The 12,796-nt window shown below is 40.2% G+C and overlaps 2 protein-coding genes across 3 annotated transcripts; both read left to right on the plus strand.

Moving 5' to 3' along the window:
• The first annotated feature begins 4,009 nt into the window (after positions 1–4,009).
• LOC113030641 (heterogeneous nuclear ribonucleoprotein A0-like) lies at positions 4,010–8,193 on the plus strand. Of its 2 annotated transcripts, XM_026182280.1 has the most exons (4): positions 4,010–5,191; positions 6,105–6,255; positions 6,548–6,660; positions 8,089–8,193. In XM_026182280.1, the coding sequence occupies exon 1, from the start codon at positions 4,097–4,099 to the stop codon at positions 5,000–5,002; it is 906 nt and encodes a 301-aa protein (XP_026038065.1). In that variant the 5' UTR covers positions 4,010–4,096; the 3' UTR covers positions 5,003–5,191; positions 6,105–6,255; positions 6,548–6,660; positions 8,089–8,193. The 2 variants fall into 2 exon arrangements, with proteins under 2 accessions (XP_026038065.1, XP_026038055.1); XM_026182270.1 differs by lacking the exon at positions 6,105–6,255.
• Positions 8,194–9,164: 971 nt separating this feature from the next.
• On the plus strand, positions 9,165–11,352 carry LOC113030650 (heterogeneous nuclear ribonucleoprotein A0-like). Its single transcript, XM_026182289.1, has one exon. It carries the CDS (start codon positions 9,569–9,571, stop codon positions 10,439–10,441), a length of 873 nt encoding a protein of 290 aa, XP_026038074.1. The 5' UTR covers positions 9,165–9,568; the 3' UTR covers positions 10,442–11,352.
• The last annotated feature ends 1,444 nt before the right edge of the window (positions 11,353–12,796 follow it).

The following is a 12,796-nucleotide window of genomic DNA, read 5'->3' on the forward strand; positions in this document are numbered from 1 at the left end:
CAATTTCAAAATGCTCTAAAATGGAAATTTCCTGTTTCCACAGGGTAATTCCACTTTAGATCAACAGTATACAGCCCCACAGTGATACCATATTAATATCAAGTCATTCTGATTTTGCCTTCCAAAGTAAAAGCCTTTTCAAATTGTCCACAATTGACCTAACTTTCAGTGATTTCAAAATGCTCTAAAATTGAAATTTCGTGTTTCCACAGGATAATTCTACTCCAGATCAACAGTATACAGCCCCACAGTGATACCATATTAATATCAAGTCATTCTGATTTTGCCTTCCAAAGTAAAAGCCTTTTCAAATTGTCCACAAAGATGTCATTCTAAATAAAGAAATTACAAAACAGCTTGCAAACCAACCATGACATCTTTCCACAGACTTAAAATATAAACGTACTATCAATTACAACCTAGTGGCAATTTCAGCTTCCTTTTACATCATCTTTATGATTCAATTCTGTCATAATCAATTGAGTCTGATTTTGCTTTTCAAAATGAAAACCCAATATGTGTTGAAACAGCAATTTTCATTTTTAAAACATTCTGAAATAATTGAAAGAGTATATCACATATGGACAAATTCGACGGGCCATTAATTTGAAAGGCAAAATCAGACCAACATGAAATTTACATGGTTTTACTGTCGGGTTGGATACTGTTGATCTAAAGTGGAATTATCCTGTGGAAACAGCATCTTTCAATTTGAGAGCATTTTGAAATCGTTAAACAAGTAGGTCGTCTACGGGCAATTTGAAAATACTTTTATTTTGGAAGGCAAAATCAGAGTGACTTGATCTTAACATCGTATCTCTGTGGGGTTGTATACTGTTGATTTAAAGTGAAATTATTCTGTGGAAACAGAAAATTTCCTTTTTAGAGCATTCCGAAATCACTGAAAGTTAGGTAAGTTATTGGCATTTTCAACAGGCCATTATTTTGGAAGGCAAAATCAGAATGACTTGAAATTGAAGTAGTACCATGGTGTGGATGTACACTTTTGATCTAACATGGATTCATCCTGTGGAAAGAGCAAGTTTCATTTTTAGAGCGTTCTGAATTCTTTAAAAGAGTAGGTCGTATATCGGCAATTTGAAAAGTCTTTTATTTTGGAAGGCAACATCAGACTGATTTGATATTGATATGGTATCACTGTGGGGTTGGATACTATTGATCTAAAGTGGAATTATGCTGTGGAAACAGCAATTTTCCATCTTAGAGCATTTTGAATTCGCTCCAAGAGTAAGTCATATATGGGCAAATTGAAAAAGCTTTTATTTTGAAAAGCAAAATCAGACTGACTTGAAATTGACATGGTAACATCGTGAGGTTGTATACTGTTGATCTAAAGTGGAATTACCCTGTGGAAACTGAAATCTTCCTTTTTAGAGCATTCTGAAATCACTGAAAGTTAGATAAATTATGGGCATTTTCAACAGGCCATTATTTTGGAAGGCATAATCAGAATTACTTGAAATTGATATGGTAACATCGTGAGGTTGTATACTGTTGACCTAAAGAGAAATTATCCTGTGGAAACAGCAATTTTCATTTTTAGAGCATTTTGAAATCTTTAAAAGAGTAGGTCGTATCTTGGCAATTTGAAAAGTCTTTTATTTTGGAAGGCATAATCAGAATGACTTGATATTAATATGGTATCACTGTGGGGCTGTATACTGTTGATCTGGAGTGGAATTATCCTGTGGAAACAGGAAATTTCCATTTTAGAGCATTTTGAAATCACTGAAAGTTAGGTCAATTGTGGACAATTTGAAAAGGCTTTTACTTTGGAAGGCAAAATCAGAATGACTTGATATTAATATGGTATCACTGTGGGGCTGTATACTGTTGATCTAAAGTGGAATTACCCTGTGGAAACAGGAAATTTCCATTTTAGAGCATTTTGAAATCACTGAAAGTTAGGTCAATTATGGACAATTTAAAAAGGCTTTTATTTTGGAAGGCATAATCAGAATGACTTGATATTAATATGGTATCACTGTGGGGCTGTATACTGTTGATCTAAGGTGGAATTACCCTGTGGAAACAGGAATTTTCCATTTTAGAGCATTTTGAAATTGTTCCAGGATCAAGTCAGATATGGGCATTTTGAAAATGCTTTTATTTTTGAAAGCAAAATCAGAATGACTTGATATTGATGTGGTAACATCGTGAGGTTGTATACTGTTGACCTAAAGTGAAATTATCCTGTGGAAACAGCAATTTTCACTTTTAGAGCATTTTGAAATCTTTAAAAGAGTAGGTCGTATGTTGGCAATTTGAAAAGTCTTTTATTTTGGAAGGCATAATCAGAATGACTTGATATTGATATGGTAACATCGTGAGGTTGTATACTGTTGACCTAAAGTGGAATTATCCTGTGGAAACAGCAAAATTCTTTTTAAGAACATTTTGAAATCGTTAAAAAAGTAGGTCGTATATATGCTCAATTTGAAAGGGCATTTATTTTGGAAGGCATAATCAGAATGACTTGATATTGATATGGTATCACTGTGGGGCTGTATACTGTTGATCTAAGGTGGAATTACCCTGTGGAAACAGGAATTTTCCATTTTAGAGCATTTTGAAATTGTTCCAGGATCAAGTCAGATATGGGCAGTTTGAAAATGCTTTTATTTTTGAAAGCAAAATCAGAATGACTTGATATTGATATGGTATCACTGTGGGGCTGTATACTGTTGATCTAAGGTGGAATTACCCTGTGGAAACAGGAATTTTCCATTTTAGAGCATTTTGAAATCACTGAAAGTTAGGTCAATTGTGGACAATTTGAAAAGGCTTTTACTTTGGAAGGCAAAATCAGAATGACTTGACATTGATATGGTATCACTGTGGGGCTGTATACTGTTGATCTAAGGTGGAATTACCCTGTGGAAACAAGAATTTTTCATTTTAGAGCATTTTGAATCGTTAGAAGATTAAGTCAATTATGGACAATTTCAAAGGGCCATTACTATGAAAGGCAAAATCAGACTGACTTGATATTGATATGGTATCACTGTAAAAAGACTGTGGTTGGAAAGTGTTGATATAAAGTTCAAATAGTATTTGGAAATACGACTTTTGCTTTTAAGAGCATTATTAAGTCATTGAAAGAGTAGTTCAAAAATGAAGATTCACAGGGCTTTTACTTTGAAATCCAAAATAAGATGGCCTTGATAGTGACAGGGCACAATTAGGGTACAAGGCTGTGTCATATAGATCTAACATTAGAGTTTGTAAAAAAAAAAAAAAGCCTAAATTATATGTTATTATGTTCTTAACATATCTGTTAATTCACTCGAAGTTGGCTTTTATTTTGAAATCCGGTTTCCACATCCATTCCCGTAATATTTCACACACTAGTTGAGAGCCTATTCAGTTTCTACAGCCTTTCTTACCTTGATAAATACGGAAGAGGATTAGGGCTGCTGGGGAAAAGAGAGCACGTCTTTTTTCTTCTTCTTCTTTTCCAGAATTCTGAGAAAAAAGTCAGAATTCTGACTTCAATCTCAGGATTCTGACTTCAATCTCAGGATTCTGGAAAAGGGGGGAAAGACGTGCCCACTTTTTTTTCCCCCAGTGGCCCTAATCCTCTGCCGTAGATAAAACCAAATATAAAAATTGTAATTTCATTAGCAAATCTTCCAATGCCATATTTCGGAGAGATAGAAAAGAGAATAAGTCCGAATAAGTCTTTTTTTGTTCATCCGATTTATTGGGTCATAGCCTCGCACTCTTTAAAATAATGAGGAGGAGATACGCAATACATAACAAGGTTCCCCACCTCCATGTTTTAAGGTCTAAGTTTTTGAGATCGATGTGGTTTGGTAATACGTGAGAAAAGGGTAGCATGGCCAAAACTATTCACTGTAGTTAAGTCTTTTTAAATCATGGGTTATTCATGTATCTTCAGTCTTTTTCTACAAAAGAAACAGCAGTGGACCGGAAAAGGCGGCGCTAATAGTCAGCCTAGCATGTCGTCACAGCGCGTATGATATAAATACAGCTGCGTTCTCCCCCACCTCCATCTTGAGTTCAGAGCGTTGTTGAGGGTGTTCGGGTGTAATCGATTCGCCATTTTTCAAAAATGACCGACCAGCTTTGTAAACTTTTCGTCGGTGGGCTCAACGTGGACACCGACGACGATGGCCTACGCAAGCATTTTGAGCAGTACGGCACGCTCACCGACTGCGTTGTCGTCGTGAACAAGCAGCTCCAGCGATCTCGCTGCTTCGGCTTTGTAACCTACTCCACGCCGGAGGAGGCCGACGCGGCAATGGCGGCTAGGCCGCACACCGTCGATGGCAACGCGGTCGAAGTGAAGCGAGCCGTGGCAAGAGAAGACGCAAACAAGCCCGAGGCCCTCGCTAAGGTGAAGAAAATCTTCGTTGGCGGTCTGAAAGACGACATCGAAGAGCAGCATCTGACCGAATACTTCTCCCAGTACGGACAGGTCGAGAAGTCCGAAGTGATCTCAGAGAAGGAGACCGGAAAGAAAAGGGGCTTCGGCTTTGTGTACTTCACCGATCACGACTCGGCCGATAAGGCGGTTGTCGTGAAATTCCACACCGTCAAAGGACACAAAGTTGAGGTAAAGAAAGCCCTGACCAAACAGGAGATGCAGGCAGCCAACAGAACCTCTATGACACCGAGAGGCAGAGGCGGTAGAGGTATGAGAGGAAATCAAAATGGCTACGGCGGCAGGGATTATGGCGGAAACTACAACTACGGTAATGGCGGAGGCTACAACTGTGGCGGCTACGGAGGGTACGGCAGCGGGCCATATGGGGGTGGCTATGGAGATCAGGGAAGTGGCTATGGCGGTGGCAACGGCTACAATGAGTTTGGCAGCGGCTATGGTCAGCATCCTTCTGGCTATGGCCCCATGAAAGGGCCACCTTTCGGCGGCCAGAGGAGCGCAGCTCCCTACACCAGAGGCGGCGGCGGCGGTGGCGGCTACGCAAGGGGGGGCTACGGCGGCGGCGGCTATTAAATGAGACTGCACGATGGAAAGCAACCCCTACTATTGTCCCACAAATTGCCCTCTCCCCTCAGCCCGGAATTGGACGCCAAGAGTCAAAGCCAGTAACGGGGCGTCTGCCGTGAAATCCAACCATGGCAGAGATACGGACACAAAGACCCCCTCCCCCAAATCATTACGAAGACCTCCAAACCCAAACAGGTAGGAAGGTCACTTCCCAGAACACCTGATTATAACGAGAAGCGGTTGTTGCCGTTCAACTAGGACACATTAAGACGAAGAATAACATCGCTTTTTATTATGTACTCACGCCTCCGGCGTCTAGTTGTCTAGAGTTGAATTTATTTTTTATTTGCGTTCACTCGTTGTTTTTGGATTTTTTCGATGTAGGATTGTTTTTCTGACAAGTTCTGATTTATTTTTAATATTTGCATTTTAAAGCAGTTCGTTTTCGATTTTGTTTTTTTCTGCAGAAAACTTAGTGTGACTTTTCAATGTATGAGGATGAGAAAGCATGTTTATGGTTTTTCATAGCTATGTCATTATTGATAACGGACATGTATTATTTACTTATTGGGTCATTCAGCAAAGGCGGGACGGGATGCAGGACCACTGTTTCCTTCTCCCTTATTGTACCAAACCTCTCAGCCAGTCTCAGTCTAAATATTGTTCATGTTTCCTTTACCTGTAGCAATATCTAATGTATATTGTATACTTTCATGTCTGGAGAACAAAACCTACTGTTAAAAAAAAAAACAATTTGCTATGCTCATGTATGTTCATTTTAAATAAAACGTTATACCACTTAGCTTAGTTATTTTACTTATTTAACCAGGCTTCCTCAAGTTCATCCACAGGTATATAAGTGGCATCACCTTGTTGCTCTTTAGTTACATGGCATCATTCCCACAGTTTATTCCCTTACACTCAGGTGGGTGAAATGGTTAATGGTTGTCTACCCACAGCCAATGCATGTAGGCTTTGTAGGGTGTGACGTTGTTTTAAAATTGTGGTTTTTAGATATTGCTAATAACTCTTTATTTTTCTTCTGAATACATATATTTATGTGGACATGAGGGCTCTGATATTTATCTTTGATTATTCCTACATTTAGGTGTTCTTACTCTTATTCCAGTAGGCTATCCCAGCCAAAATAGCCGTAGCAGTTTGTTTGTAGGCTACATCAGGACCCTGTTGATTACCTGGGGTCGATTGTGATAGGAGTCTGAAATATCTCTTTAGGATATCCACATCCAGCAAACTAGGTATGTAAATCAACCTGTCTTCACTCTGTGTTGGTCATTGTATGGCATATCTTTGAGATGGTGCACACGTGTGCCATTATTTAATTTATCAGCGTCTTATATAGCTAATCTTAAAATAAATAAAAGGGAGGGGTGGGTGGGTTAATTATTTTTTGATGGGGGGTTGGAAGGGGGTCCAAGTATTGTTCCATAATTAAATGAAACGATGGAACAAGTAAATTGGAGTCTCCTCCAGAGAAGCTTTGCTCGGTGCAGAATCTCACCCTGTTGTTTTCTTTCTCATCTCCTCCAGGTTGCTTCTGTAACCTGGGCACGAGGACGGTAACCCCCGAAACGATGGGGGGTGTGTGTCTCTCCACGCTGACAGTGGGGACCAAAGAGTGGTTGTGCCTTCTTCCCCCACAGGTGAAGTCAGTTTTCAGAGGATTCCCCCGGTGTGGTCAAAGGCAGTGTTAATGTGCTTTTTAATGTGAACTGTTACTGGGTTTCCAGGGAATTTTGATTATACAGTACCCCAGTGCTACTGACTAACCAGTGTACACCTTTGATGCATTTGTTTTAAAAAAATAAGTACTGAATCCAAATCGGGGTTTTCTAGCCTTTTTGGTCTGGAACACCTTCTAAAATAAAGCGTTTTCTTAGTCCTCGTTAGTGTGTTCTTTTTGGTGTATTTGAGCTTTTACAGTTTTGACTTTCATCTAGGTAACTTATTAACTTGTGTTTAATACCAGAATAAATCCTCGTATGAAAGGAGAACTTGGCATTGAGTAACAGTACCCAAATAAAATTGAGGTCAAGTCTGAGAATTTTCTACTTGATTCAACATCTTGGTTGGAAACCACCAATGTTCATAGGGAGCATGGGCGTTTTTGCGCTGTTTCAAAAGTATTTAACACTTGAAGCTGATAATTGTAAAGCTTTTTAAGATGCATTTCAAGTCAGTCACATGCTTTGTGGGGTTTTGGCCAAAGGGAAACTGTTCAAATGGCTCTTGTAGTTCTGGTTTTACTTGTTTTGCAAGACCAGTAAAAATCTAGTTGATCTTTGTAAACAACACAGTTGACTGTACATTTGTCTACAGAATTGACTTCACATTTCATTTTATTAACTTGCAAATAAGTAATTAAAATAACCCACTTGTCGGGTTTTAATGTGGTAATGGATGGTTGTAAAATTAAAACATGACGGGTCAGTAAATGGAAGGGGTGGGGAATAAAAACATGGGAGATGGTGGCAGACCCCACTGCAGCTCAATGCTTCTTACCTAAATTATTAAAGTGTTCAACAGCTGCAAAGTGGGCTAGCTGTTAAAACGGCCTCCACATTTGACAATGAACGTTAGTCATATATAATTGAACAGAGGGGAGATGGTGCTACTTTGTATCAGGTAAAAGCCATAATGCACTCAGAATTTGCATAAACAGACACTGTAGACCAAACTAGTCATCTACACAGAGTGGACTGTTATATTCAGCTATTTGGTTTTTCCAGCACTGCTTTAAGTCTTCAAGTCTGCTGACCACTGTCTAAAAGTGAATCTTGGTCTTTGTGGTTCTTGAAGCAGTTTTCTCAGATTAATTGAAAGATGTTCTAAAGAGCGCTTCAATGATGAAATGCAAGACAATACTTGATGTCTTGGCTTTAATGAGCACTAGAAAATCAGTACAAGAGTTGACTAAAACTCCCACAGTAATCTTAAGTATTTGTTAGGGTTTAAATAATAAAAAATTAAAACCAATCTGAGGTTTTGTGCTGATTTAAAAAGGAACTGCTTGATGTGGTCATGAGTGTAAATTATGCTTTTGTTCTCTTACCTTTTTTTTTTTTTTATAGGATGATGGTGCTTGGCGAATTCTGATCACCCTGTAGGAAAAGGAAACTTATGTTGGCCTTTCTTTTTATGAATTCACAATAAATCAATATATTTTTGTATATCAAGATGTCTGTTATGTTGCTTTTTTACACTGAGGGCAGTCTGATTGCTTGTTTTCAATCTGTTGGGTGGAGGGTTTGCAGAGGTGGGAGCCCAGAGATGTAAAGCTGGTATGTGTTTTTGTTTTAGGGGTGTTTTATAAAACATGCAGAGTGCCCTTCTTTACTGTCCATCCCATGTGTTCCATAATACAGCTTGGATTTCATGGTTTTTCCATATGCATAGCACATACTGTGCCAGTTTTGAAGGTGCCTTGTGGAGGTCTGCCCATCACCATCACTCCTATTTGGCCTCCTTCCACTTTGGTTTTGCCTGCACATTGCTGCATGTTTTGGCTAAATAACTAGCTGAAATAATAGTTCAATAGTGGCAATAATAATAAAACCTTGGTGGTACCTTTTAACTATATTTTCACTTGGTTACAGTTGGTGTTTTGCAACATGTTTGCCAAACAAGATAAATAAGTATGTGTTAAATGAATAAATTATATCCAATCTCAGTTACCACTACTGAAAATTCACATAGAATTAAATTAACATAATTTACATTTCAGATCTGCACGACCACTAAGACTGAAGTTTAAATGGCTTGCAGAACAATCTCCACAAGGTGTCCTATCAAAATGTCTTTTTTTTTCAATCAGAAATTAGGTGGATCAAACTAAGAAGCTGAATTTGATAGGAAAAATGCTTTTCGTGTGTCAGACTATGTGATGGGAGTTATTCGCTTCTGTCGGGCTCAAATCGTGTTCCAGGAACAAGGGGGGAGGGGCGCTGAGAGAAGTTGCATTTATTGTGAAGCGCCTGCCTCCAGCTAACCTAATTTATTAAGGCTGTAGCGACTTCAGATTTTCTCTGATCATAATAGTTTAACAGCGAAATGACTGCATTTCACAGCTGTAATTGCTGGAAACAGCCAGTCGTGCAGAGCTAATATACACTTAAAAAAATAAAACATGAAATTCAGGCTTATGAGTTTCGTTTATTTTAGGGTTGAACGTGGTTCACGTACACACTTGGAAAAAATATATTTTGTCCCAGTGGGTCTAAAGTGCGACACAAAATAAAACACGGATTGACGTTTTATGTGTTTTAAGTAAAATTAATTTATCGGGGGTGTAGCTTTATTACTGTATTCGAAGAAAAACAAAGGTCGAAATTTACGCGGTCCTTTTTCAGGAAATTAAGATTTCCGATGGGACCTGAAGGGAACAGGACAGTGACGCCAATCGCGCGCCGATTGTGAGGGGGTGATTTGGTTTAAGGTGACCAATCAGCGAGAGGAACGTCTTACGAAGACGTGAGTGAAACGGCCCGCCCTTACGTCGGTTCATTGAAGAAGAGGGACGGTCTGAGCTGCGCACCATCCTCCGGAGGAACCATGACATCCAAACTTTGTAAGCTTTTTGTTGGGGGATTGAACGTGGAGACCACCGATGAAGGCCTCCGCAAGTACTTCGAGCAGTATGGTACCCTTAGCGACTGCGTGGTGGTCATGAACCAGCAGCTTGGACGTTCCCGCTGTTTCGGTTTCATCACCTACTCCACGCCGGAGGAGGCCGACGCAGCAATGGCCGCTAAGCCACATGTCGTCGAAGGCAACAACGTGGAGGTGAAAAGGGCCATAGCGCGAGAGGATGCCAACAACCCGGACATACTCGCCAATGTCAAGAAAATCTTCGTCGGCGGCGTGAAAGACCACATCGTTGAGGAGAACCTGACCGAGTACTTCTCGCAATTTGGCGCGGTGGAGAAGGCCGAGATCATCTCCGACAAGCAGACCGGCAGGAAGAGAGGCTTCGGCTTTGTCTTCTTCGAGGATACCGACTCCGCCACCAAAGCGGTCCTGACCAAATACCACACCATCAACGGGAACAAGGTGGAGGTGAAAAAGGCTCTAACCAAGCAGGAAATGTCCACCAGCGGCCGGGGAGGAAGGGGTCGAGGGAGAGGGATGCAGAGTTACGGCGGCGGAAGAGGAGGCGGCGGCGGCAGCTACGGAGGCGGCTACGGCGGTAGTTACGGGGGTGGCTACGGCTACGGCGGGGGCTATAACGGGGGGGATGGCTACGGAGGCTACGGGGGATACGACGAATACGACAGCCAGATGGGTGGCGGGTACAGCAATGGGGACTTTGGGGACGGCTATGGACAGCAGCACTCCAGTTACGGAGCGATGAAGGGGGGCAACTATACTTCTTACCGGAGCGGGGCTCCTTATAACAGGGGTGGTGGATTTAGCAGTGGCTACTAATGGCGCCCTCAAACGATGAGAGATTCATTTCTAATTGAAATGGACTTGATTTACACACACGAGCTACACATGTCCAGGTAGGGGGTGAGAGGTGGTCTTCGAGTTCAATTAAAAAGGAAGCAACGCCCATCACCCACACAGCCTGCTTTCTGGATCCCATCCACCCCCCACCAGGACTTCCCTTCTTGTCCTCTTATTCCACACGTTATGGACTTTAATACTAAGAATTGTGAATTATTGAACTGTATTTTGTTATGTTGAATTCTTTAAGTATAATTTTTGTCAGTCACTGCTTCAAATGAGAAAAAATCGATTGTTTGATTTGCAGATCTGTCAGTTTTGCCTGTTTTCACACCATGAACTCAGGGTTTTAGGTAAAGTTTGTGGCAGTGTCCGGCAGCATGGGACTGGATTTCTTCAGCTTCTTGACCCTAAAACTTTTTTCTTTGCTCTCTTTTGTTTATTGTTTTGAGAAATGTCAGGGACTATTTTCACTGTACTCTTGCCCCACTTTCCCGTCCCAGTTTTCTTTTTGTTTTCTTTTTTTGTTTTGCCTAGATTAAAATCCTTTGAAATTCATGTGTTCAGCTCACCCCCTATGTTCTGCTTTTATTAAAGTTTTTAATGTTTTAAAAATCTATCTAATCTCGCAGTCTTAATTCAGATCAACAGAAAGTGCTTTTAAACCCCCCACTTTGGGAACGTTTGGGAACAATTATTTTTATTTCCTTTTTAAATCCTTAAACTCTCCTCTTTAAATTGGGTTCAGGAAACGACCACTAGGAGGTAGTATTGCCTGGAAATCATGGATTTCTGCTACATCGGCCATTTTGGAGGTGGTGAATCACCAAAGCAGTATTTGTTATTCCTATACAACATAAAAAATAAACGAGCATCCTCATTTTGATTAACTGCTGCTTTGTTTTTGTTTTTTTTGTTTGTTTTTTTAAGACTTACCAGTTGTCTTTTTATTTTTCCTCCATATTGATCTACAGAAACGCATCGATGACAGGTTTTCACAATATCAGGCTCCTAAAACCCTCACAGATTCAGCCAGCTGATAAATATTTTCACCTGGGAGCAACCAGTATTTAGTGTCCATCAAACAAAGGGGAGAGGTGTTAGGTATTGGCAGATATAGATGAACGTAACCGGCCATGGTGCTAAAGTGTGTACCAAATCCGCTTGTGTAAGGGCTGGATGTCATCAGCAACACCTACATGACCTACAAGATTTTATGGAGGAAAGTAGGTGCACAGGCAAAGGAAGAATAAAGTGAGAGCTCTCACTCTGAACCTGTTTCTGGTTTGGAAAATATCCAAATACTGGGTGTTTTTATATGAAAGTATTTTTCTTTTTAACATTGAGTGTTATAACCTGATGTTGTTACAGCTGTACACTGCATTTTATCACTCCTTTCATGCCTGATTTTTATAAAGCACGTTTAGTAGCATACATTCATTGTTTGACTGAATCATTTTGGCTTTAGATTAAATGGAATGAGAGTTGGAAGAGACCTCGAGCGAACTTAAAACTGAATGCTGGTCTTCTGTTATCAGTTTAGTACATGGAAATGCACATACTCATCACAAACCTGACCTAAGAGGCCTGGAGATGAGAATGTGCATTTCCAGGAAGGAAATCAGAAATAAATGCAGAAAACAGGCCTGGAAAACCTATGATTTTAACGTTTCTGTGCAGCCTTGCCTTGTATCCTGTTTAATATATTTAATGAAAAGTTACACTTCACAAAAGGTTTGAGCGTTAATTTGTAATGCTTGTTTTGCAAAGTATTTTGAGCATAATCTTGCTAGATATAATGCTTGATTTAAACCAGATTAACAGATCCTAATAGAAAATGTAAAATAAAAAACTAAGGAGTAAAAATGATCCCCTGGGGTGTCGAGACTTAAGCACGAGCAGCAGAGAAAGACAAAGTGCCGCTGACACCTTCTCTCTTTGTTATTTAACCACATGTATTGTGCACAAGCGTAGACTCTAAATGCATATTAATGTGAAGCACCTCTCACATGCCAAACATATCAGGCCAAGCTTTGCTTTTCCAGTGTATTTGAGCGTGCCTATGTTCAGCATGCTTCCCAGTGTTTACTCCCTGTAAACTGTATGACAACCTCCCTTCAAAGCCACCCTACAGGGATCTAGGTACAGCTTCCCCAAAGGTCACACAGAGTTCAGTTCTTCAGGCACAGGGTTGCAGGTTTTTTTGTTTTTCACAGGTTACAAATAGGATTTTAAGTCAACTTCAATTCATAGCGAGTGAGATTAGCAATATTAAATGAGGCTAACTGAGAAGACTCCGGTGTATAACTCATAATTATTCCCTTTAGAGTTTGT

This window comes from Astatotilapia calliptera, chromosome 2 (assembly GCF_900246225.1).
Source record: "Astatotilapia calliptera chromosome 2, fAstCal1.2, whole genome shotgun sequence".
Lineage (NCBI taxonomy): Eukaryota > Metazoa > Chordata > Actinopteri > Cichliformes > Cichlidae > Astatotilapia > Astatotilapia calliptera.